General features: G+C 44.7%; 1 protein-coding gene and 2 long non-coding RNA genes across 8 annotated transcripts in view; 1 reads left to right on the forward strand and 2 right to left on the reverse strand.

The window, feature by feature from the left end:
- TBC1D19 (TBC1 domain family member 19) overlaps window positions 1-16,514 on the reverse strand; it is a 147,379-nt gene extending 130,865 nt beyond the window's left edge. For 2 of the 6 annotated variants that reach the window (XR_008308183.1, XR_008308181.1), the window contains exon 1: window positions 7,729-7,992. Coding sequence is in view for 2 of the 6 variants with exons in the window: in XM_053253922.1 (XP_053109897.1) it covers window positions 7,729-7,827 (99 nt within the window). In the remaining 4 variants the exon portion in view is untranslated. Of the gene's footprint in view, window positions 1-7,728; window positions 7,994-16,461 lie in introns of those variants that run through there. The other 4 variants (XR_008308184.1, XR_008308185.1, XM_053253922.1 and 1 more) reach the window with 4 other exon arrangements.
- LOC128326672 (uncharacterized) lies at window positions 14,267-22,794 on the forward strand. The gene is made up of 4 exons (XR_008308186.1): window positions 14,267-14,457; window positions 15,361-15,480; window positions 17,921-18,041; window positions 22,602-22,794. It is a non-coding gene; the product is annotated as an uncharacterized LOC128326672 (long non-coding RNA).
- LOC128326674 (uncharacterized) overlaps window positions 20,482-23,969 on the reverse strand; it is a 40,823-nt gene continuing 37,335 nt past the window's right edge. The window contains exon 4 of the long non-coding RNA XR_008308188.1: window positions 20,482-20,879. This is a non-coding gene — a long non-coding RNA (uncharacterized LOC128326674). The remainder of the gene's footprint in view (window positions 20,880-23,969) is intronic.

Below are 23,969 nucleotides of genomic sequence, written 5' to 3' on the forward strand. Positions count from 1 at the left end.
GATTTAAAGTAACCCCTGCACATAGCTAATTGCTTATGTCCACTGGTCCTGGAATCTTCCCAAGATTGAGCAAATTAAGTACGACTTTTGGACTGGAGGGGTCAAGGGCACAGAAGCATCTGCAAACTGACTACAGTAGGGCATGAAGAACTTATAATGAGCAGAAGAGGAAGGGCTGCTCACTGGAGCATTCCTTGAGTTTTATGAAACATTTGTGTAATCCCTTTGACCCCTGAGTATTTTCTTACGAACACTACAGCACTCCCTTAAATAATTTCGCTCTTTCTTGAGATTACTCTTTTGCACTTGACTGAACTAATTTAAAATAATCAGCTCCAAATGCCTGGAGATATTGAAAAGGCAATGAAGTCTATACAGATAATCCAAACATTTTCTTCCAGATGAGGATGTTTATTTTAAATCAGCAATATTCATTATGGCCACAATGTGACCAATACCTTATTATTGCAAAGCAACCAAACAGAAACCACAATTTTCAGACTCTACCAGAAAGCTAAAAACAAAAACAAAGGATGAGAAAAACAATTGTTTAAAATTTTTATTTGTTTATTTATTTATTATATTTGTATATCACCCCAAACTTCCATCTGTGAGCGGTTTATAGCAATATAATCAAATTAAACAGAAATTAAAACCTTTTAAAAAATTAAAATCACAAGGCAAGTTAAAAGGCTTGTGTGAATAAATGTGTCTTTAGCAACTTTTTAGATGTTTTCAGAGATGGTGCGGGGGGCCCCCTCTTATTTCAGCAGCAAATGCATTCCAGTTTCAGGGAAGCAACAGAAAAGACCTGCCCCTGTATAGCCACCAATCGAGCTGGTGGAAACCACAGACAAAACTCTCCAGATGATCTCAATGGGTGGTGGGGCTCATAGTGAAGAAGAAGTTTTCTTAAATACCCAGGGCCTCAGCTGTTTAGGGTCACCTTAAGAGGTGCAGTGGGGAAATGCTTGACTAACAAGCAGAAGGCTGCCGGTTTGAATCCCTGCTGATATGAAACACCTATATCGGGCAGCAGCAATATAGGAAGATGCTGAAAGGCATCATCTCATACTGTGCAGGAGGAGGCAATGGTAAACCCCTCCTATATTCTACCAAAGGCAACCACAGTGCTCTGTGGTCACCAAGAGTCAACACCAACTCAATGGCACAACTTTACCATTACCTGTAAATAATAAATAAGCAAAAGAAAACCACAGAGCTCTGTGGGAGCCAGGAATCGAAACTGACTTGACGGCACACTTTACCTTTAAGCTGTTTAGGGCTTTATAGCCTATACCCAGCACCTTGAATTTTGCCCAGAAACCTATTGGTAGTATTATTAGTGTAGTAGGGATGTGCAGAGTCGAAGTTCACGCAGAAATCAAAGTTCGTGCACTGGTTCGGCACTGCAGGGAGGGGAGTGGCGGAAAGGATCTTTAAAACAGAGGAGAGTCCTTACCTGCTCTCTGCTCCCTCCTGCAGCTTCCTGCTGTGAGGGTGCTGCCCCCAAGAACCCACATGTGATGCCAGCATGCACATGCAGCCACACATCCGCGGGCGCCATTGACGTGGTCAGCATGGTATTGCTGACCACACAAATGGCACCTGTGCATGCGTGGCCATCTGCGTGTCCATCTGTGGCACCTGTGCATGCGTGTCCATCTGTGCACACGGGTTCTTGGGGACAGCGCCCTTGCAGAAGGAAGCTGCATGCAGCGGCAGAGAAAGGTAAGGACCTGCTCTCCTCTTTTTTTAAGATCCTGCTCACCTCCCCACAGCACCAAACCAGCGCCAAACTACACATCCCTACAGTGTAGTTCTTTTAATATAGTACTCTTTAAGATGACCCAGAGACCAACCTGGCTGCTGCATTCTTTATCAACTGCAGTTTACAGACTACATACAATGGAAGCCCTACATAGAGTACATTCAGTAGTCCAGTTTGGAGGTTACCAGCATACGTACCATCACTCTGAGATTGTTTATCTCAAGAAACTGATGCAGCGGGCATATCAGCCAAAGCCAGTAGAAAACACCTTTGGCCACTGCCTCAACCTAAGATACCAGGGAGAGGTTTGGATCCAGAAGCACTCCCAGACTGCATGCCTGTTCGTTCCAGGGAAGTGTGATCCCATCCAGAACTGGCAGATCAAAATTGTCTCCAGAGTTCCGAACCCAAACAATAAGTATCTCCGTCTTATTTGGATTCAGTCTCAGTTTGTTATCCCTCATCCAGCCCATCACCGCCTCCAGGCAGGCATTTAGGGAGGTTATGCCTTCTCCTGATTATGTTGACATGGAGAAATATATTTGGGTGTCAGCATACCAATAACACCCTGCACCAAATCTCCTTATGATCTCTCCCAGCAGTTTCACGTAGATGTTAAAAAGCACTGGAGACAGTATGGAGCCCTTGGGGATAACATATAAAAGTTCACATTTTGAAAAACAGTCTGCAAGCAACACCATCTGGAATCTGCCCGAGAGGTAGGAGTGGAACCATTGCAAAGTAGTGCCTCTCACTCCCAACCCCCTCAGATGCTCCAGAAGGATACTATGCTCGACAAAAGCTGCCAAGAGATCGAAAAAGACCAACAGAATCACACTCCCTCTGTCAAGTCCCATTGAAGATCATCCATCAGACCGAACAAGGCAGTCTCCACCCCATAGTCTACTCCAAAGCCAGTTTAAAATGGCTCTAAATAATCAGTTAACTTCAAGACTATCTGGAGCTGGGAGACCATCACCCTCTCAATTGCCTTGCCCAATCACAAAAGGTTTGAGACAGGCCTATAGTTACTAAACTCTGAGGGATCAATGCAAGCTTCTTCAGAAGAGGGTTAATGATTACCTCCTTAGGACAGGAAGGCATCCTGCCCTTCCTCAGAGAAGCATTTGTAATATTTACCAGGCCTTCTACAACACACACACACCCCGACAGATAGTATAAGCCATGTTGGACAAGGGTTAAGAGAACAGGTGGTAGGCCACACCATTCCAAGCAGCTTATCCACGTCCTCAGGAGCCACAAACTGAAACCCATCCAGCCTAACCACATAAGAGGAGTTGCTGTACACCTCCGCATTAGACTGCAATAACCGAGTCTGAATCTAAGTCGTCTCAAATACCAGAGATTTCATCCACAAATAACTCATTTAAAATGTCACAACGGGTAATTGATAGTTCCAAATTCTGATTCAAGGGAGGAAGAGCATGTACTAGCCCTCTCACAACCCCAAACAACTCCGCTGAACGTGAGCTTGCAGATGTAGTACAGGCAGAAAAGAATCACCTCTTTGCCACACGTGTTGCCTGAGCGTCTTCAAATATGCTCTATGTTGTAATCTGTCAGATTCAAGTAAAGTCTTTCTTCACTTGCACTCCAGTCATCTACCTTGCCACTTCAGCTCCCATCCTTCCTCCATATACCAAGGAGCCAATTTTGAAGTGGGTCAGAGAGGAGGCTTAGGAGCAATCATGTCTACTTCCGTGATGAGTTTTCTGGTCAAGTTCTCCACCAGGGCACCAACAGGCTCACCGGCAGAGCCAACACTAAATCCTTCCTGGATTTCTTGGAATCCTATTGGATCCAATAACCTTCTTGGGTAGACCATCCTAATAGACCCATTGCGGAGGTGGAACGTGATTGTGAGTCCAACCTTAACCAGCTGGTGGTCCATCCATGACAATGGGGAAATCATCCACAGAACACCACCCTTATCAGAGTAAAATACCAGATCAAGTGTATGTCCAGCAACATGCGTTGATCCAAAGACCGCTTGGGATAGACCCCATAGTTGTCATGGCCACTAAGAACTCCTAAGCCACCCCAGACAAATTGGTCTCAAAGTGAACACTGAAGTCCCCCACCACCATAAGCCTGGGAGATTCCAATGCCAAGCCTGAGATCAAGTCCGTCAGCTCAGTTAGGGACTCTGTTGGTTAGCAGGGTGATCAGTACACCAACAGAAGTCTAAGACTATCCCTAGTCCCCAAACTTAAGTACTACACATATTTGATATAGTCAGACACTTTGACAGGGATCCTAATAAGGGAGTTATTGTTGTAGACCACAGCCACCCCACCTCCCTGTCCATGTCCTTTCACCTCCCCCTCGACAGAAAACCCTGGAGGGAGATGCTGGGACCAGACTGGGCCACCAGCATCCCCCACCCAAGTCTCTGTGATACATTCCAGGTCAGACCCTTCATCCATAATGAGCAGTAAGATTTTTAAATATATATATATATATGAATAGGAAATAGGAAATAACTAGCTGGGCCGGGCACAGAGCATCTGTGCCTCAGGCTGGCACGGCAGCTGCCTCCCCCACACCCCCGCCAGCCCACCCAGCTTTCTAGCTGGCGGGCCGGCAAGCTGGCCAGCCACCTCCTTCAGCCTGCCAACGCCCAAAGTGGCGGTCGCCACCTCTTCTTCTCGGCAGCCAGGTTGTCCCACTGCCGCCTCCTGCTCTCGGCCGGGCCAGCTGGCCAGCCCGCTTCTCTTCTCGCCCCACTCAGCTTTCTGGCTGGCAGGCCAGCCGCAAAGCTGGCCCACCGCCTCCTCCTGCCCGCCCAGCTTCCACCAGCAGCCACCTCTTCCCACCGGCTGAGCTGGGCCACCGTCTCCTCCCACCAGCCGGGCCAGGCCACCTCCTTCTGCTCCTGGAGGCCACCATCCCTATTTTCTCCCTCGTCCCCATCGCTAGTCCAGCAGCTGCTCGTGAACTCTCATGAGAGCTGCCATACATGGGATTAGCAACGGGTACATTTAAGAGAATTAAATATACAGAATAGATGTAAGCAAAAAATTATACTGAGCTGGGCTTTGGGTGTTCATCATGCATGTTGATTCCTATTTTGAATGATTGCCTCATCATGCAACTGCCCTCTGAATTCATTCACCTCATTTACATTTTATTTCAGATGATCAAGGACCTGATGTCTACACAGAAGTGAAATAGTAGCTAAAGTTGTTAAATCAAATCCTAACATTTTGAATGTGCTCAAAGTGCACAGGGAATACCAATCTTCCCCTCCGACATGTATGAACCACAAGTATGATGGGCCCAAGTAGATGCAACTTTAATCATATCATTGGCACCACTGGCATCCTAGCTTCCCCACCACCAACACCCACCGCTCCGTAAACAGCACATATGGAAGTGGACAATCCAGATCAGGACCAATGTAGGGGGTGATAAATTTAACCCTACCCCACATGGCGAGAATCTAGATTTCCCCCTCCCACATCTCTTCTTTGCTATAGCAAAACAAAAAACTTCCATTTGCTCCAAGTGAAGCTATTTTTCCCCTTCCCAGGGCAAATAAGATGTTCAGGGCAGGCTGGGGTGGCCAATGGGTGCTTTCTCACCCACCCACCCTAAGCAAATAAGATGTGCTGGGGGCAGGGCTTATTTTGTTTCTAAACAAAATAAACTTCTCAACATTAAAGATTAGACATATGCAGCTATAGGACTCATTATTCACACAGGCATATGCATCATTTTCCTCCCTTAGTGAACTGCTCTTAAATAATTTAATGCCCAAAATCACTGTGCCACACCTTTAAAGGTGACAGAATAAAATTAACTGCTCTCTCACTGCAAAAAGAAAGGGATATGGAGAACTGGATCTCAATTCCTCTCTCGCATACATATACATATTCCTACAGTAGTCTCTTCTGGCACCTTCCAGCATGACAAGGAACAGATGACAGAGGCTGTCAACAGCTCTACGCCAAACAAAGAGGGGAGAAGAGAGAGAAAGGATTGGGGCATTAGGTTCAGAAAGGAGGAGAGAAAATAACTAGTGTAATATTGTGGTTAAGAGACAGAGTTGTAAGCCAAGAAATCTCCAGTTCATATCTCATCTTCATGAATTCATTTCCATGAATTCATTAGGTAACAAATAGGGAAGTGAGAATAGATTTGAGTACAAATCGTACCCTATGAGGACTCATTACACATCAAGGAGTCTAATCACCTCAAGAATTACTAAAATATAAACTGAGTACCCAGTGGCTTGTGGGTTGGAGGGTAGTTGGCACATGGGCTGCCACTTATGTCCCACTCCCACCTGCAAAGCAGTGGAGTCAAAATGAACAGAAGAAATTAAGGTGTATAATGAAGCACATAATACATTATGAGAAAAAGTTAAGTAACTGAGTACTCCACTGCCTTGCAGGTGTGGGGGGGGGGGGCAGGGGGTGTCGTTGGCACATGGCAGTTGGCACTGTCCAATGACAGTCAAAATGAACAGAAGAAATGAACGTGTGCAATGAATCCTCATAGAGATTCATTATGAGGAAAAGTTATTACACACCAAAGAATCCAAACACTTGAAAAATAGTGACTGCACATTTTGCTCCACAACTCCAGTTCTACAAGGGCTAGAGCTTAGCTTTTAAAAAAAAAATGAAAGCTGGGGGTCCATGTTAGGGTTAGGATAGGTCAACTTCAAGTTTCCATTATTTCCTATGGTGGAAGTATTCAAAATCAGTAAAAACTTTTTTAAAAATCATTAAAATTCAACCAAGTACACTGTCTTGAAATTTGGGTGGTAGGTGGCACCCATGGCTACCTACCCACCACTCAGATTTGGTGCCCCTAGGACTTTTATAAGTGGTCTGAATCAATCTGAATCCAATCAAATCCAAATCAAATCTGGGGTGATGGGGGGCCAGATTCAGACACAAAACAAATCAGGGGTGATTTGATTCGGGCACAAATCAATTTAAAAAAAAAAATCAATTCATGCACATCCCTAGTAACAACTCTCTATCAGACAGAGCCCACCATCTCCAATATACTGTATTTACCTGAATCCAAGACTAGAGTTTTTCCAAGTTTTTCCATATTAGAAATTGGGAAGTTGTCTTATATTCAAAGTCCTGTTCCTTTTGAGTAAATGCAAGTACAACCTGTATTTAATCTCTGCTTTTTAAGGGGGTCATCTTAAATTCAGAGTCATCTTCTATTCGGGTAAATTTGGTAGAATTATAATTATCTGTGTTACAGAGCTGCTGTAAAGATGAATGAGAGCAAAATCAGATGTGAAATAGGATAGATATCTGTAATCAGACACCCAATCAGGTCAGGTTTTCCCCCACTTAAAAGCAGCTGCAAGGGGCTCCAATTTTGATATAGTGGGGGCTCTGACCACGGGTGGGAGGAGCCCCTTTTTTCCATTCTATTTTTCATATCTAAATCTTTCTCTAAGCTACTGTAAGTCCTCACCGGGGACGCAAGCTGCTATAAGTCCTCACAGAGCATGCACCTGCCTCGCCCCTACGAACAAATGCCTTAAATCAAAGCAAATGTGTGTGTTCAAATCAGTTTCATCTCCTTTTAGAATGCCTGCCTGTTCTCAGCCATAAGTATGTGTAAATAAGTATGTAAATAATGCATGTGAAGCACTTTGAATTTTTAAAAGCATTTTATCAATGTTAAGTATTACTAGGACAATTGTTATTAACAAAGAAGAAAGGGAGGAACAAAGCGAGGAGAGACTGTACAGAGAGAAGGGGGGGACAAAAGAGGGAAGTCAACGTGGAGAGAGCATAATAAAATATGTCATATGGGAGGAAAAAGAAAAACGGAAGCAAAGAAGGAAGAGGAGGGCGCGGCGGGAGAGAAGAGAAAGAGCAAAGGATGAGGAGGAAACTGTTACAGAAGGGAGGACCTGCGGGGCGGGGAGCACTGAAATACAGCCCAAGCAAGCTCACCCGGGCCTGTCGCTCCAGCTGGGAGTGAAGCCCAGAGCCCTTCAGCCTCTGCACGATCTGGGCGATGGTCAGCGAGAGGCCGGCATCCTGGCCTAGCATGATTCTCTCCCTCGGTCGCCTGCCTGCCTGCCTGCCCGCCCGCCGGGGAGCCAGTTATCTTCGACCTCCCAATCCCTGCAGGTGGGTTTACGCAGCGGGCGGACGGATTTCACCGACACTCCCGCCTAATGCAGTCTCAAGCTTGAAGAGTCAGCTAGGCGTTGCCTAGCAACGGCAAGGGGAGGTTGCGTTTGTTGGTGATTCCGTATACAAAGTCGCCTTCCCAAGAAGCGTTCCGCATCCGCTCCTCTGTCACCGCTGACCGCTCCCCTGCAGTATTAGGCGGGAAGCCTAATTCAAAATCCTTTGAATTCAGTGGAACTGGCTAATTAAATACGCATAAGATTCGTTTGTTTTGGTCGGTTAAGGAAATTTCTGTTCAAAGGGATGTATACAGCCCGATCCTAAGCCGATGTACTCGAAAGTATCCCGGATTCAATGGAGTTTACTGCAATCTCATACATGGGAGTGACTGCCATTAATCCGTGAGACTCTTTTGAGTAAATCTGCTTAGGATAGGTCGGTCTACATCTGTCTGAACAGAAGTTTCCTTAACTGACCCGGACATTGCCACCTTGCAATTTATCAGAACCGTTTCCATCGTGAGAAAAGTGGAAAGTGCTGCTGGTGGTTAAAGCACTACATACAGATTAAGCTGCCCGTTTCCAGGATGCGGGAAGAAGGGATAAATTAAGCCGGCAGTCCTATATACAGGCAGGAACTCTCCAGACAATTGCTTCCTTGACTAACCTTGTACTTATCAAAAAATGACACACATGGTCAATTTCTTTTATTTACCAGGGACAGTACAGTTCCAATTTTCTGGTAGCTGTCCCTGCTAATCACTATCCCTATACCATTTGGTAATGCCGTTTTAAAGTTTTGTGACTGTGGGCTGCTAGATTTGCCACAACAGTCCTTTTCTCTGGAATTGCCATCTCTTATGTTCACTCATTTTTTTTAGGCTGTCCACATGACATCATTGTCAAATCATTGCATTCCACTTTTTTGTATTAACATAAGATTAAAGTTTAAATGAGATTACACAATAAAAATAAAAATAATTTTGATCTCTGAGACAGCCAAAAACAATTGATTATTAGAGCTTTGTTGTTAAAAGGGTTGTCATTGTGTTTTGTTTTGTTTTGTTTTTGGCCTCCCATGTTTTTAATTTGTAGTTCCTTCTTTCTTTGCTATCAACACAGTTGCAGCACCAGCCTAGTGTAAAGAGCTATTAGGGTTTTTAAGGGGCACTATTCCCAGAAAGGAGGAGACAAAGCACAAATGTTTGCTGAATGACAGAGAGACAGACCAGCCAATGAGGTTTAGACTGAACACTGCCAGGAAGAAGGGAAGCATCTGTCAATGTGGGACTTTCATCCCAGCAGTGAGTCCAGCAGCTGGAGGTGTGGCCAATGATGTTACCGGTGATGTGGGGCCCAAGAGGTGTGGCAGTATCACTGCTTGGATGGCACAACAGGCAGGGCTAGCAAACCGGGAACACCAACTTCACTTCAAGGAACACTGTCCCTCAAGCCACCCATAAGTACATAAGAACAGCCCTGCTGGATGAGGCCCAAGGCCTATCTAGTCCAGCATCCTGCTCCACACAGTGGCCCACAAGATGCCTCTGGGGAGCCCACAGGCAAGAAGTAAGGGCATGCCCACTCTCTTGCTGTTTCTCCCCTGCAACTGTTATTTAGAGGCAACTTACCTCTTAGCCTGGAAGTAGCCTATAGCCCTCAGACTAGTAGCCAATGATAGACTTGTCCTCCATGAATTCATCTAAGCCCTTCTTAAAGCCATTCAGGCTGGTGGCTGTCGCCACATATTGTGGCAGAGTATGAAAAACTACTTCCTTTGGTTGGTCCTAAATTTCTTGGCAATCAGTTTCATGGGATGAACCCTGGTTCTAGAGTTATGCCAGAGGTGTGTGTGTGGGGGGGGGAGTCTCTACCCACTCTCTCCACACCATGCATAATTTTATAGACCTCTATCATGTCGCCATCCAGTCATCTTTTTTAAAAACTAAAAAGCCCCAGGTGTTGTAGCCTTACCTTGTAAGGAAGGTGCTCTGGCCTCTGATCATCTTGGTTGCCACCTTCTGTACTTTCTCCAGTTCTATAATTTCATTTTTACAGTTCTGTTTCTGTGTCAACACTTTCAATGAGCTGTCCACCACAACCTCATGATCTCTCTCTCCTGGTCAGTCACTGACAGCTCAGACCCTATCAGCATATATATTAAGTGTGGGGGGGTGCCGCAATATGCATCACTTTACATGTACTAACATTGAACTGCATCTGCCATTTTGTTGTCTGCTCCCCCAATATGGGGGGATTCTTTTAGAGCTCCTCGCAATCTGTTTTGGATTTCACTACCCTAAATAGTTTAGTGTCATCTGCAAATTTGGCCACTTTGTTGCTTGCCCAACTTCTTGATCATTTATGAATAAATTAAAAAGCACTGGTCCCAGTACAGATCACTGGGGGACCCCTCCTTCTTACTTCCTCCATTTAGAGAACTGTCCAATTATACTCACCCTCTGTTTCCTAACCTTTAAGCAGTCACCAAGTCTTCACCCCTGAAGACTTGGCACACAGCTTCCGAAAGGTTGCCAACTCCTGCTCTAGTGCACAGCTGCTTTTATGTTGCAACTGATGAGGTTCATTTTAAACTATTGATAATGTATTACAGGACAATTTAAATCTTCCAGTAGTAGCACTAGTAGTACCTTCTAATATACCTTTTGCTTTAAATTCTGTTCAGGACAGACTGTTGCTGAAAAAACAAAGCAAAGTGCAACAGGCAGAACAGAAATTTTAGAAATACAGTATCCTTTTTCAGATGCTGCCTTCCTTGCGAGTTCAGTGAATGCACAAGGAGGAGCAGAATTTCATCCACTAACTTTACCAACTGACATGCTAGGCATACATGTCCCCAAGTGGCCACACATTCAGCATTTTCCTGCAGTGATCATCCACATATAGGACAGAGAAAGGCCAAACATGCAACCATCAGGGGTATAGCTGGGGGTGTATCAGCACTGGAGGCATTGCTAGTGGGTGGCTATGATCCCACTTCCCCATCACACATTCACTGAACACAAGGTGGAGGGTGGGATCTGAAAAGGGTTAATATGTTGTGAGGAAGTGCGGGAGCTGACAATGTTATTAGGAATATTCTTGTACACAAGGAGGGTTCCTAATTTTTATGTCTAATGTCAGAGGTTAATGGGAACTCTGCTCCCAGTGTTCTTCAGCTACAAGTCTGTTCTTTCAAAAAGCGAACAAACAAAAAGAAATAAAAGCAGATTCTCACATTTCACAGACTGATCAATAGCTTCAAGATCACAGCTACCGTCAGCTAGTAACACGTCTCCTGGGTGTCATTTATTCGAAAAGATTGCCGTTTGTTCTTCAGCATTACACGAACACAGCACAGTTTCAAAATACCTTCATCTCTGCAGTGTTCCATATAACAGATTCTAAGGCTTTGGATGTCAGAGCTAGTCTAAGGGGATGTGCTGGTGAAAAACACCCGAACTATGTTGCTAAATCAGGCAACATGTTTAGCATTCTGTCACTGACAGTGGTCAACCTGATGCCTCTGGAGGCTGCCTGTCCATTGTTTGTCCACAACATGTGCTACCCAGAGGTATACTGCCTCTGAACATGACACTTTTATTAAAAAGCTATCATAGCCAATGCTCACTGAAGTACTCTAATCTTTTGGCTATTGCTACATCACACAGTGGTCAATTTATAGTTATTTTGCAATATATGAAAAAGTGATTACTTTTATATCATTAACCTAACACTAATCAATTTCACTGAATGACCTATGTCCCAATGTTATGAGAAGGTCAGGTTGCTTACCTGTAACACTAGTTCTTGTAGTGGTCCATGGTCCTTCACACTTTGGATGTCTGTGTTTGTATAGACAGGACCTTCAAACCTTCTAGAACTGTAAGTTTTAGCTTTTTGGCAGTGGCCCTGCCCGCTTGGTGGCACACATATAGCCCCTCACAGATCACCTCCCTCAGTCCCTGACTGCCGCAATCATACGTAACAGGTAGGTGACCACTTCAGCGGGGAGGAGGGAGGGTCATGTGAAGGACAATGGACCACTACAAGAACTACTGTTACAGGTAAGCAACATGACTTTCTTGTTAGCGGTCCTATTGTCCTCCACACTTTGGAGCTTAGCAAGCTATTCACCAGGATGGCGGGAGAAGCGGGCATCTACTGAAGAACTATGTCGATGATTGCTGTTCCAAATTGTGAATTGGCTCTTAACCTGGTGTCCAAAGCATAGTGGCACATGAAGGACAAGGGTCCTTTCCACATCCTTTCCAAGGGTCCTTGCTCCTAGACAGAAGCACATCTCCCAAGGAGTCACATCCTTGGCCTGCTCCGCTGCAGAACTGTGTGCATTGTTTGTTTTCCTCTGTGGCAAAAATGTCTATAGGTGGATGATCTCATCTATTGAAAAGACCCTGCACCACTGAGGAGTCCGATTTCCATTTGTGGGATGTGTTTGTTGTGTCTGACTCAAGGAGCCTGCCCATATATTTCCTTACTTTGCAATGTGTATTGCAGAAGACCTGATCTGATGATGGAGGCACCACATCCAGATATTGGTGGTTAGGCTCTTAACATTGGTGTGGAACAATGATGTGAACATTGCTGAAAAGTGTGTGCTCCCCTCATGGTTCAGATATGACATCGTGGTCACATTGTCTGTCATAGCCTGCACTGAATGGCCTGTTAGCAGTGGCCGCTTCATCTGAAGGCATGCTAGAGATAGGATGATGGCAGTGGATGCCATGAACCTCAACATCTCTTGCATGAACTGCGCTGGATGAGTGTGTGATGTTAAGATCTTGTGGGTCATGGCCTGATATCTGCTATCCTGCAGAAAGGCAAGGATGCAAGAATCTCCTGTGAATCTAGAATTCTGCCAAAACTCTATGGTCCTTGAGGGAGCCAGTGTTGACTTCTCCCAGTTCACACATAATCCTAGCTCACCCAGAAGGGTCAGCGTGGGATGGATATGTTGATGCAACTTCTCTTTGGTTCTGGCCACCAAGTGCCAGTCGTCTAAAAAGGTAATAGACAGATGGCCTTTTGGCAGAGGTGTGCCACCATCACCGCCATGCACTGGGAAAGACTCTAGCTGCAATGGACGGACCAAAGTGATGTGAACATGGTTCATCCCTGGGTCCGCCTCTAAGTCAATCAAACAGACTCAGTGGGAATCATTTAGAGGCTTTATTGCTACTGCAGTAGGTAATCAATAGGCTAACGCTCTCAACCGATTACAGTTTGGTTACAGGTGCATCTTACATTTATACAGACAATCTAATGATGCTGACACCCTAGACATAGTATATGTGACAATAAAATGGTGGTCTAAGTATCTAGTACGCATGCAAATGATTCATTGTTCATCGGGTGATTACTCCTTATTTGGTTATATCCGGTTTTCTTACAATGGGAAGCTTGGCTGTCTCAGCAAGTTTCATAGGTACAGTTTAGCTGGAGAGAGATAATGACGCCAATCATGAGAGGCAGTGATGTCCCTGAGCTGGGCTGGGGTTACTTTAAGTTAGAATGAGGTATTCTGGGCAAACATGGAGTTTCTTTGGTTTTCTAAACACATCAAAAGGGCAGGACAAAGGTTGGCAGGTTTGGGTTTTTAAAAGCCAAACTTTGGGTTACGGCCCATTTGACCCACGAAAAGAGGCACCTTTTACCGTGGTGATTCTCTTTAGCAGGGGGAGAGTAACTGGCCCTATCCACCCCCAGCACAGTACCTCCAGTGACTGTTGCTGGTGTGTGTCTTATGTTTCTTTTTAGAATGTGAGCCCTTTGGGGACAGGGAGCCATCTTATTTGTTATTTCTCTTTGTAAACCGCCCTGAGCCATTTTTGGAAGGGCAGTATAGAAATCGAATTTATTATTATTATTATTATTATTATTATTATTATTATTAAGTAGAGAGCAGAAAGAAGAAGGGGCAGTTCAAGCTGGGCATGTGGGGCCCTCAGAAACGCGGGGCCCGTAGCAAATGCTACATTTGCTACTACATTAATCCGGCTCTGAGTTCGGTGGGTCTCCAAGGCACACTACACTAGGGTTGCCATATCCTGGCTTTCCAAATCCAGGTGCCTAATTTGAGTATTATGTAAATTGACTTGAAAATAATTTTTGAGCAGAATAGTGACTACACATTTGGCTCCATAACTCCGCTTCTACAAGGGCTAGAGCTTAGCTTAAAAAAAAAAGAAAGAAAGCTGAAATCTGGGCAAATCTGGGTGAACTAAGCAATCTGAGAGAGATGCTTAAAATCCAGGTGAAACACAGAATTTGGGGGCGGGGGGGATGGCAACTCTATGCTAAGCACTCCTCATGCCTGTCTGAAATGGAGAGTTTAGCAGATCAAGTCAGGCAGCTCTTAAAAGACTAGTCTCTAGCAGCCACATACTGCCTCAGGATCTCTGAAGAGAAAAACCTTGAGCAGGGTGGTGGTGGAGGGGTGAGTTAAACAAAGACATAAAATGAGAATGACTGAAAAATGAGAGGACAGACAGAAAGAATAAATGAAAAACTAAATTAAAGAGAAAGGGTAAGGAGGTTTGTTTGGTTGTGGTGGTAGTGGTAGTTGTTGTTTGTTGTTGTTGACAGCTCTCCTCACATGAAGTGAGGTAAAAGGTCTCCCGAAGTCGTTATCGCAGCAGTCGGAAGAAGACCGAGGGAGGTAATCTGTGAGGGGCTATATGTGTGTCACATACAGCTCTAGAAGGCTCCGAGGTCCTGCCTACACAGACATCCAAAGTGTGGAGGACAATAGGACCACTAACAAGAACAAAACAATTCTCTCTCCATAACAGAGATTAATATTATTTTATTAATCTCTAAACTTGCCTAGGGAGCAAGAGGTTGCTGGTTTGAATCCCCACTGGTATGTTTCTCAGACTATGGGAAACACCTATATCGGACAACAGTGATATAGAAAGATGCTGAAAGGCATCATCTCATACTGCGTGAGAGATGGCAATGATAAACCAAAGAAAAGCACAGCGCTCTGTGGTCGCCAGGAGCTGACACTGACTTGGTGGCACAACCTTACTTTATCATGCCCCCCCAGTCATCATCTTTCCCAACATACAAACCCAAATATCAATTATCTTCCATTGTAAGAATTGTTTCAGTGACTATGTACATTTCACTCACTGATCCCCAAAGCTGAAAGACTTCTGCTGTCCAGAGTGCCCCTCCCACCTTTTTATATTGATTTATCAGCCCTACTTGACACCCTGACTCATCTGTTGATGACATAATATGATATTATATCATTCTCAACTAAAGTGACACAGAAAACAGGAGGCAAATAAAAATAATATTTTGAGAATCTCTTTTTACTGGCATCATTACATCTCTACATTATTCAACCTTCTTGTGACAAAAATAAGAAGCTACTTATAAAATTACGTAAAAAATAATAAAATCGGGTTTACTTCTGAATTAGCAGAGATAAACAGGACCGGAAAGAAGAAATTAAGGAACAAGAAGTTAAAGACTAGCGCCTCAGTCCAGCTAGTTTGTCATGAGTACACTTCATTGAAACCAGTGGACAAGTCAGTCATGAGTAAGTCTCATTGCTTTCTCAACAGGTCTTAGGGCCATCTAAAGGAGACAACAGATCTGTCATCAGATGCCCAGTCTCTTTAAATGTTGGCTAGCCGCCTAATGGCGCAGTGGGGAAGTAACTTGCCTAGGGAGCAAGAGGTTGCTGGTTCGAATCCCCGCTGGTATGTTTCCCAGGCTATGGGATACACCTATATCGGGCAGCAGTGATATAGGAAGATGCTGAAACGCATCATCTCATACTGCACAGGAGAGGGCAATGGTAAACCCCTCCTGTATTCTACCAAAGAAAACCACAGGGCTCTGTGGGCGCCAGGAGTCGACACCGACTCGACGGCGCAGCTTTAGTGGCAGCCATGGGCACAATCCACATCATGATGGTAGTAGAGGGGAAAGGGATCCTTCCCCCCTGCACTGTTTTCCTGAACTTCCCCACCGAGACCACATTTACCGGTACACCCAAGTTTTCCCTAATGGAATATACAGCTGTTTCACAGGGAAGGGAAAACAACACTGTGAAAGGATTACTGCCCTCTCCTAGTCAGTGTTCCCTCTAACAGGAATCCTCAGATGTTGTGGACTACAACTCCTATAATCCCTAGCCAAAGGCCATTGCACCTGGGGATGCTGGGAATTGTAGTGAACAACATCTGGGAATCTCTGTTAGGGGGAACACTGCTCCCAGTACAGCAGTTCTAATCTAGTTTTGAGGCCCCTCTCCACATTTACTATTTGCCAAAATTTAGAGAGACAAGACACCCAATCCTAGATCTGTGTTGTCTCATCTTTTTTGGTCCTTTGTTACATCTACCTTTAGTTGGAATGAAGCCTAGTTACAATATTTCTTACATAAATTATACAACTGTGATATATTATGACTTTTAGGCAGTGGTGGCTGGTCAGTAAGGGCAGGAGAGGCAGTGCCCCCCCACACCCGCCAAAAAAAACACAAAAAAACCCCAAGCTAAAGGATTGGACTTACCAGCAGCCAGGAAAACCTTCAGAGCAGGGCACTTCTTCCAGACCCTCCTCCCCTGCCGGTAACTTGTTTTGGTCTTACTGGCTGGAACAGCTGCTACTCAGGCTGCTCCAACCAATCTGGAACTGCCTCCAGTAAGAACTAAAATTATGGGTTAAAGTGCACTTCCTGGTTGCTTCAGGAAGTATATATATATATATATATATATATATATATATATATATATATATATATATATATATAAATTAATTAGCCGGCATGCGTGTCCTGGATTTGGTGGTGGAACTCTCACAATGCATTGCAAGAGTTGTGGGCAAGTGAAAATGGCGGCAGTGGCAAGCCACAAAACGGCCTGAGGAGGTGGCCTCAGCTGGCCACTGGGAGGCAGAGGCGGTGGGACGGCCTGGCCTGGCCAGGCCACCCCAGGTGAGGAGGAAGCCTGGTCTCGCCTGGCCTGGCCACCAGGAACAGGAGGGATGGCCAGGCCCAGGCGAGGGGAGAGGAGGCACCGGCGAGAGGACATGGGGGGGAAGGAAGTGGGGCAGCCTGGGGCGGAAGGGAAACGGGTGGTGGGGCGCAGCCCTGGTGCCCATTGGAGGCTGGGGTGGGAGGGTAACGGGTGGGGGGGGCTTCCAAGTTCACCGCCCGGGAGAAGGAATGGCGGCGGTGGGGCCCTTTTTGGCCCTCCGCCACCTGGTAAGGAGGACCTGGCTGTGGCAGCGCTGAGGTTCGGCCGGAAGTTGCTCAGTGCGGGTGGGGGTGTGGGGCAGGGAGGAGAGGAACAGGAGAGGGAGGGGAAGGGGGCAAGAGAGGGGGGGCAGGGGGAAGGGAGGGCAAGAGAGAGTGGGGCCGGAGGGGGGGAACAGCGGCTCCAACGAGTGAGCAGATGCTCTGTGTGGGTCGGCTAGTATTTTTTAAATACATTTCCCCCTTCTTTCTGGGGGCAGTGCCAGGAGGAGCCCCCTAGGAATCGGATTGGCTGAAGTAGCTTGAGTAGCAGCTGTTTCAGTCAGTAAGACTAAAAGAGGAAGTTTCAGGCAGAGGAGGAGGGGCTGGAAGCAGCTCTCTGCTCAGGAGGATTCCCTGGCTGCTGATAAGTCAGATCTTTTACCAGCTTGTTTGTTTGGTGGGATGGGGGATGCAATCCCTGTCCCTCTTTCTGCCTTTTGCTCTTCCTTTCTGCTTTCTGACTTTCTCCTTGCTTTTTGCTCTGGCTTTTTTGCTTTCTTCCTTCTTCCTCCCCACCCCACACAACCTTTCTGTTTCCTACTTTTGCTCTGTGTTTCTGCTCTTTCTGTTTTCCTCAGTGCAGGCAGGCTCGGGTAAATACCCAAGCCCACTGGCATGGAGGAAAGCGCGGGGGGTGGGGTGGGGGTAGGCTTCTGCCTCGGTGATCAGGTTCTCCCCTGCTGCAGCCAGCCACTACTGCTTTTAAGTGCATGACTACTTATTCTTTCCACAGGCATCCGGTAGTATGGGCTATTTGAATGCCATATATCTGGAACAATCTTGTATTTTCTGGATAACAGAAAAAGGAACTTTAGAGGGCAATATTGAATGAGGATAACAATTATAATCTTCAGGTATCAAAATCTTGATATGCTGGAAAATGGCACTAGTTTGTTTATTTACTGATTTACAGCATTTACAGTATATGCCGGCTTTCAGTAAAATCCTTAAATCCTAGCATTGTTTTCTTGAAATTTGTTATTATTCCATATATCTGACCTGCCAGATCTGACAATCCTTTCAAAAGAATTAGAACATCTAATGAGGATATAAATGAATTATAAAAACAGCACCAATAATACATTTGAGTCAAGAAGAGATAGCTTACTTGCAAGCATGTAGTCCTTTTTCCTTCCAAAACTAGAAGTAGCCTTCAGGCTGGAACTAGCTTTATTTGTTTAAATCATCTTTCCCCATCTTTCAAAAAACCTGTCAAGGGTATTTACGACATATGTTTTTAAAATGCCAACAACAGTACAATTTAAAACAAATAACAGCACTTCCAGCAGCAACAATTTTCAAGAGACAATAACAAAACTAATTTAAAATCTGTGAAAAGTCTGGGGAAACAAAATAATTTGCCTGATGCTTAAAGATCATCACATTTTATCAGACACAAAATATCTTTAACAGACAAACTGATACAGCGAAAGCATTCTACAACTGAGGTGCCACCACCAAAAAGACTATCCCCAGCAGGTGTTCTTGCAGAGGCAGAGCTGCCACCAAAAACTGCAGCCTTGTCTCTCCTTCTCATCTTCTTGCTGCACTCTATTATGCCTAGCAATACCCAGTAGGCTGATCACATGATCACTAATTGGGTTGGACAAGCATCCTACCCAAGTTCAGGAGCTGTTTGCACTCCCATTTTGCGATCATGTGTGAATAGAAAGCAAGGTATGAGGCAGAGGAATTGATCATGTATGAGGCTAGGGCTAGATAGAAGACTTTTCTTCCTATCTCATTAAACAGCTGGGTACAGCTGCTGGGTTGGATGGATTCCTCCTGCCCAGTGCAAAATTCACACAGTCACTTCCCCCTCCTCCTACCTTGCTTTTTACTCACACACGATTGCAAAACAGGAGCACACACAGCTTCTGAACTTGGGTAGCATGCTTGTCTTACCCAGTTAATGATTGTGTGAGCTAGCCTAGCATATGGTGGGACATCATTGCACTTTGTTTCCCCACCTCATACTTCCACCTCATGGGCTGACCTTTGGAAGAAGGGGTGGGGAAACTACTGGCACAATCAAATCATATCACATATGGTATCCCTAGACATTGGGGTGGGATGAGGAGGAGAAGATCCAGGGCTGCTGTTTCCTACTTCTAGTCTTCATTTCAAAGATTTGGCAACATACATTTATGTCGTTTCCCCCCATTCTTAAAAATCTCACACTAACAACAATGTTCAATCCACATGTACTGAGTACTTGGCCAGGCGGAGGCAGGGGTTATTACAGGGTTGCCCCACTGTAGTTTTTAGACTGCATAACAAATGATTCCTTAGTTTAGGACTTGACAAATCCCAGGTGCCAGGGAGCCATGGTGTGGTGCCTAATTTAATTGTGATGCCTAAACTAGGATATTCAGGGGTATTGTTACTGGCATAGGGGGAGCGCGCATCCCCTACAGAGGAAAGATAGGAGTAGGGTTTTTTTTTCACTCCCTAGTCTCTTAGGGGCAGCTTTTGAAAATAGTTCCCCAGCAAAGCTGTGGTTAAGCATCTTTGTTGACTTGCCAATGGACTGTTCTTAGAGCTGTTTTAAATGAGGAGAAACCCATCCCTGCAGGGCCGGCTTTTCTCTCTTTTGATTTTTTTTAAAAAATGATCTTTTCTCCCCTTTCCCCATTTTCCAAGGGGGTACTCTTCAAAGCAACCTCCCAGCAAAGCAAAAAATTTATAAGTTTAAACAGGTGAAGTACATGCTTTCAAATTGAATGCTGGTTCCCTTGCATTGCCAAGCAGCTGCTTTTTCAAGCCTTGATTTGTCTCGGGTAAGAAACTGTATTATTTCGAATGTGTTTGAAAATGACACTATTAATTTCTGAATATATCCAAGATGAGTGGAACCAAGCTCATCCATCACTAATCAGGACTAATGGATGAACCAATAGTTTGCTGGCATGTACTTCACCCATTTAAACAGTAAAGCCTAGAGAAAAAGTGGAGCTCATCATAGCAAGCATGGCTGAAGAACTTCTTGTGAGTCCCCCTTTACTGTTACACCTGTGACAATCAACACCAGCAACAAAGGTTTGAAATGCACTTTGTTATACAAAATTATGCTGTAATAAACAGATCAGTTCCTAGTTAAAATACATTTACAATGACCTAGACTAAAAATATGACTTGGAGAAATGGTAATGAATCATAACCATGCAATGTCAAATTTTAATTAAATACAAGTGCTAGAAGAAACACAGGAAAACTTTCTTAATTATCCAATTATGTAGCCTAGCAACAGGTTGCTGGCTTTCTCACTTCGAAACAATACATCAGAAGAATCCACTACTGTTTCCCATGATCAACTGTCAAGATATGGAAGTGTTCCTAGAATTCATTTCCAGGCCACTGAAATGCTGGTTTAGGATCCAATCTTGAGCCCCGCAACCCCACAATTGCTTCAACTCATGCTGAAACATTGAATATCCCAGATCACGTAAACAAATTTAATTTTAACAGCCTCGTAACTTTCCCCCACAGGGAGAAAAACTGATTTGTGGGAGCAATTCTTAGCTGACAACTGGCAGAAGGGGAGAGGATTAAGCAGTGTCACTACCCATATGCTTTTTCTGTTCCTGATGATGATGGGCTGTGTGATTTCATGAAGCAGGGAAGTCCATAAAGTGGGTGACACTACAGAGAAGTCAATGACCATCATACCTCCAATGGCTTTACCAGATTACCTATGGGGGTCGGGGAGAAATTTGAGTTAATATAAACTAAAACATTTTAGTCTATGTACATGAACAAGAGGTTACTTTGAAGCTGAAATTAGAATGGAAATGCCCTCATCATTCAGGGGAAGTAAACAGGGACTTCTGACTCACCTTCATTTCAGTGCAATTTTATCATAGCACTATGCAGGTCCTGCTATGACATGGGGACAGGGGTGTAAGTTTGTGCACATTGTCCCCAGTTTTGATCTTCATGTGTTAAGTTTAATATCTTCATAGAGCTGACAAACATACAACTGTACACACAAGAAACCCTGTGTGACTTCTATGCTTACATCCAACTGGATGTATAGAAGTCCACTTGCACTTGCCCTCTGCCCACCCTGCGCCTCGCTTGCCCCAGTATTCACTCAAATATCTGCATAGAGCTAATGTACTAATGTAATTACTAGGGTGGGCCAATAGGGCAATTCTGGATGCAATCTGGAGAGGATGCAAAAAAGGCAAAGACCTATATTGACAATTATCAAAACAGTGGTCAGCAGGTTAGGCAGAATGGCACCATTGCAGCTTCTCACTGACCCTGCTCATACAGCTTAACATTGTAAAGCACATTGAGGCATTGAATACTATTGATGAGGGAGGAGAAGGAGACATGTGCTATTGGTTAGCAGCAATCAGCAGATTTTTTGGTCAACAGCTTCTACACTGGAACAGTGACACCTTGGATTTCAGCAGCAATATCCTTAAAGATTCACAAACAGAGTTCCCACTGGAGGCACAGAACTGAGAGTCTGCTCTGAGCTGATGACTGCTTACTAAGCATGTAACATACAACATAGTTCTACAGAGATGGTTGGAGATCATTCACTCACTCCATGTACTCAAGACTGGCCATGCAAATGTAGCTAAAACAGCATGATTCTCTGCTTGCATAAACAAGGGGTTCAGAACAACCACCTTGATTCAACACATGCTGAAACATTGGATATCCCAGATCATGTAAACAAATTTAATTTTAACAACCTCATAACCTTTCCCTCACAGGGAGAAAAACTGATTTGTGGGAGCAATTCTTAGCCAACAACTGGCAGAAGGGGAGAGAATTATGCAGTCCCACTGCCCATATGCTTTTCCATTCCTGATCTCATCTTTCCAAGGATGCTTTTCATTCAAAAACCAATGTTGTCAGAGAACAGACACACTGAATTCCATGTCACATCCCGTTTGACCTTCAGGATGGACAGAGCATAAATGGTAGTCCAGGGTGGGAGTATGCTGAATGATAACTATTTGAAGCCCTAAGCATTGTGCCAAAGGCTAAAAGCAAAGATGAACATTTCACCCAGGAACTTATATTTTATAAGAAGTATATAGTTGAACAATGAGCAATGGTTAGAGCAATGGTTAGATTTATGGATTCCCTCTTGTAAATCACTGTTATAAAATATAGATGGAAGGCAGCAAGTGGAAAATTCCATTTGACTTTGTCAAATGCTTTTTGTGCATCCAGGGCCAGACTAGCAGTAAATATTTTAGAACTATGATTTGCTAATGCTGTTGGTTCTGTGATAATCACAAATCGTATGATTTTTACCAAGTCTGAGGATAACCAATATCATAGCCTTATAAAATGTTGATGGAAATTTTGTTTATTTGCAACAGCCTGATATAAAACGAAGTTATGGAACCAAAATATTTAAATATGTTTTCTGTTTCTTCTATTTGCAGTGGCCTCTGGAATGTCTGTATCAGCAGTTGTGAGAATTGTAGAGTTAGATCTTGTATTAAAAAGGCTTCAGTTACCTGACTGGATTTGATCTCGAGGGTGTGTGGTTCTGAATAAAAAAAAATAGTGTCCTGATTTCAGATATTTGCATGTATATTGTCTTATTTTTGGTTCTGAGAAGAGGTAGACAAGCTCAGGACCAAGCTAGAGGAAACATTAAATGCATCTGTGGTGTTTCCTCTACACAAGCCTCACAAGCCTTGGGAATAAAGGCCTCAGGAGGATGTGGGAGGGGGTTCTAAGCACCTTTTTCCTCCTCCATCTGCCAGGGAGAGGGAATGCTTTGCTCCACCCTGGGAGCCCATACAGGCAGCCTCCTCATCATTGGCTTCAAGCCCATTATATATGTACACAGGGTCAGCCACCACCACCCTCCTGTTTTCTGCCTGTTGGCCCTTAAAGGGGCTGCCTTTCAGGACTCCATTTCCTCTCTCTGCATCATCCCCCAGGGCCTCTGCAGTGGAGAGGGAACGGCTAGCTTCTGTCTGCAGCCAGGCAACGGCTTGTTGGACCATTCTGGCCCAGTCAAGGGTGGCCATCTCCCAGCTTCCCCTCCCTCCACTGCCTCCCAGCATGGTTGCTGTTGGCTTCGTGCGCAGCTAGGCAATCCCTGGGCATTGATCTGCTTGCCGTCCAGGTAAGTACCCCACCCCGCTGGGTGTTGGGGGAGAGTCTCAGCAGCATGATAATCTTTACATTTTTACTTTTGAAAACAAAAAGACGGGGGGCCCGATCCACAAGGTGGGGGTATTAACCCTATTCTCCTATACTGTGGTTGTGATGAAAGACACATTTTCTCCAAGTTGTTGCTTGTCCCTTATTTGTGCAAACAGTAAGAGCAACATTCCTAGATCAATAAATAGCTTCAGGGGTGGGGAAATTTTCATTGGAACCATGGTGCAGGAGAAAGTTAAGGGGATTTTCTAGCCACTTCTGTAGGTGACTCTGTCATGAGTGACTTAAAGTATTACAGCACCTGAAGCAAGGCACAAAATGCTGCCTTGAATCATGTGCCTGGTGGGGGGGGGGCAGCGCCTTTCAAAACTAAACCTTTTAAGCTTAGAAAGTGCATGGGGAACAAGGAGGAGGGAAGGTTGCCAGCAACCTCGTCTTCTCTCATCATGCTTCTTCCATCTTGCAATAAGTGTTTGGAGAGGCACTCCTTTCAAAGCTTGCAAGTGTCAAATCAGCCCCAAGAGCTGCTCTGATAGCAATCACAGGGAGGCATTTTGCCACACTGCTGCCACCCCAACAATCTGCCACCCAAGGCAGCTGCTTCACTTTGTCTCATGAAAGGGTCGCCCCTGGAT

Source organism: Hemicordylus capensis, chromosome 5 (genome assembly GCF_027244095.1).
Source record: "Hemicordylus capensis ecotype Gifberg chromosome 5, rHemCap1.1.pri, whole genome shotgun sequence".
Lineage (NCBI taxonomy): Eukaryota > Metazoa > Chordata > Lepidosauria > Squamata > Cordylidae > Hemicordylus > Hemicordylus capensis.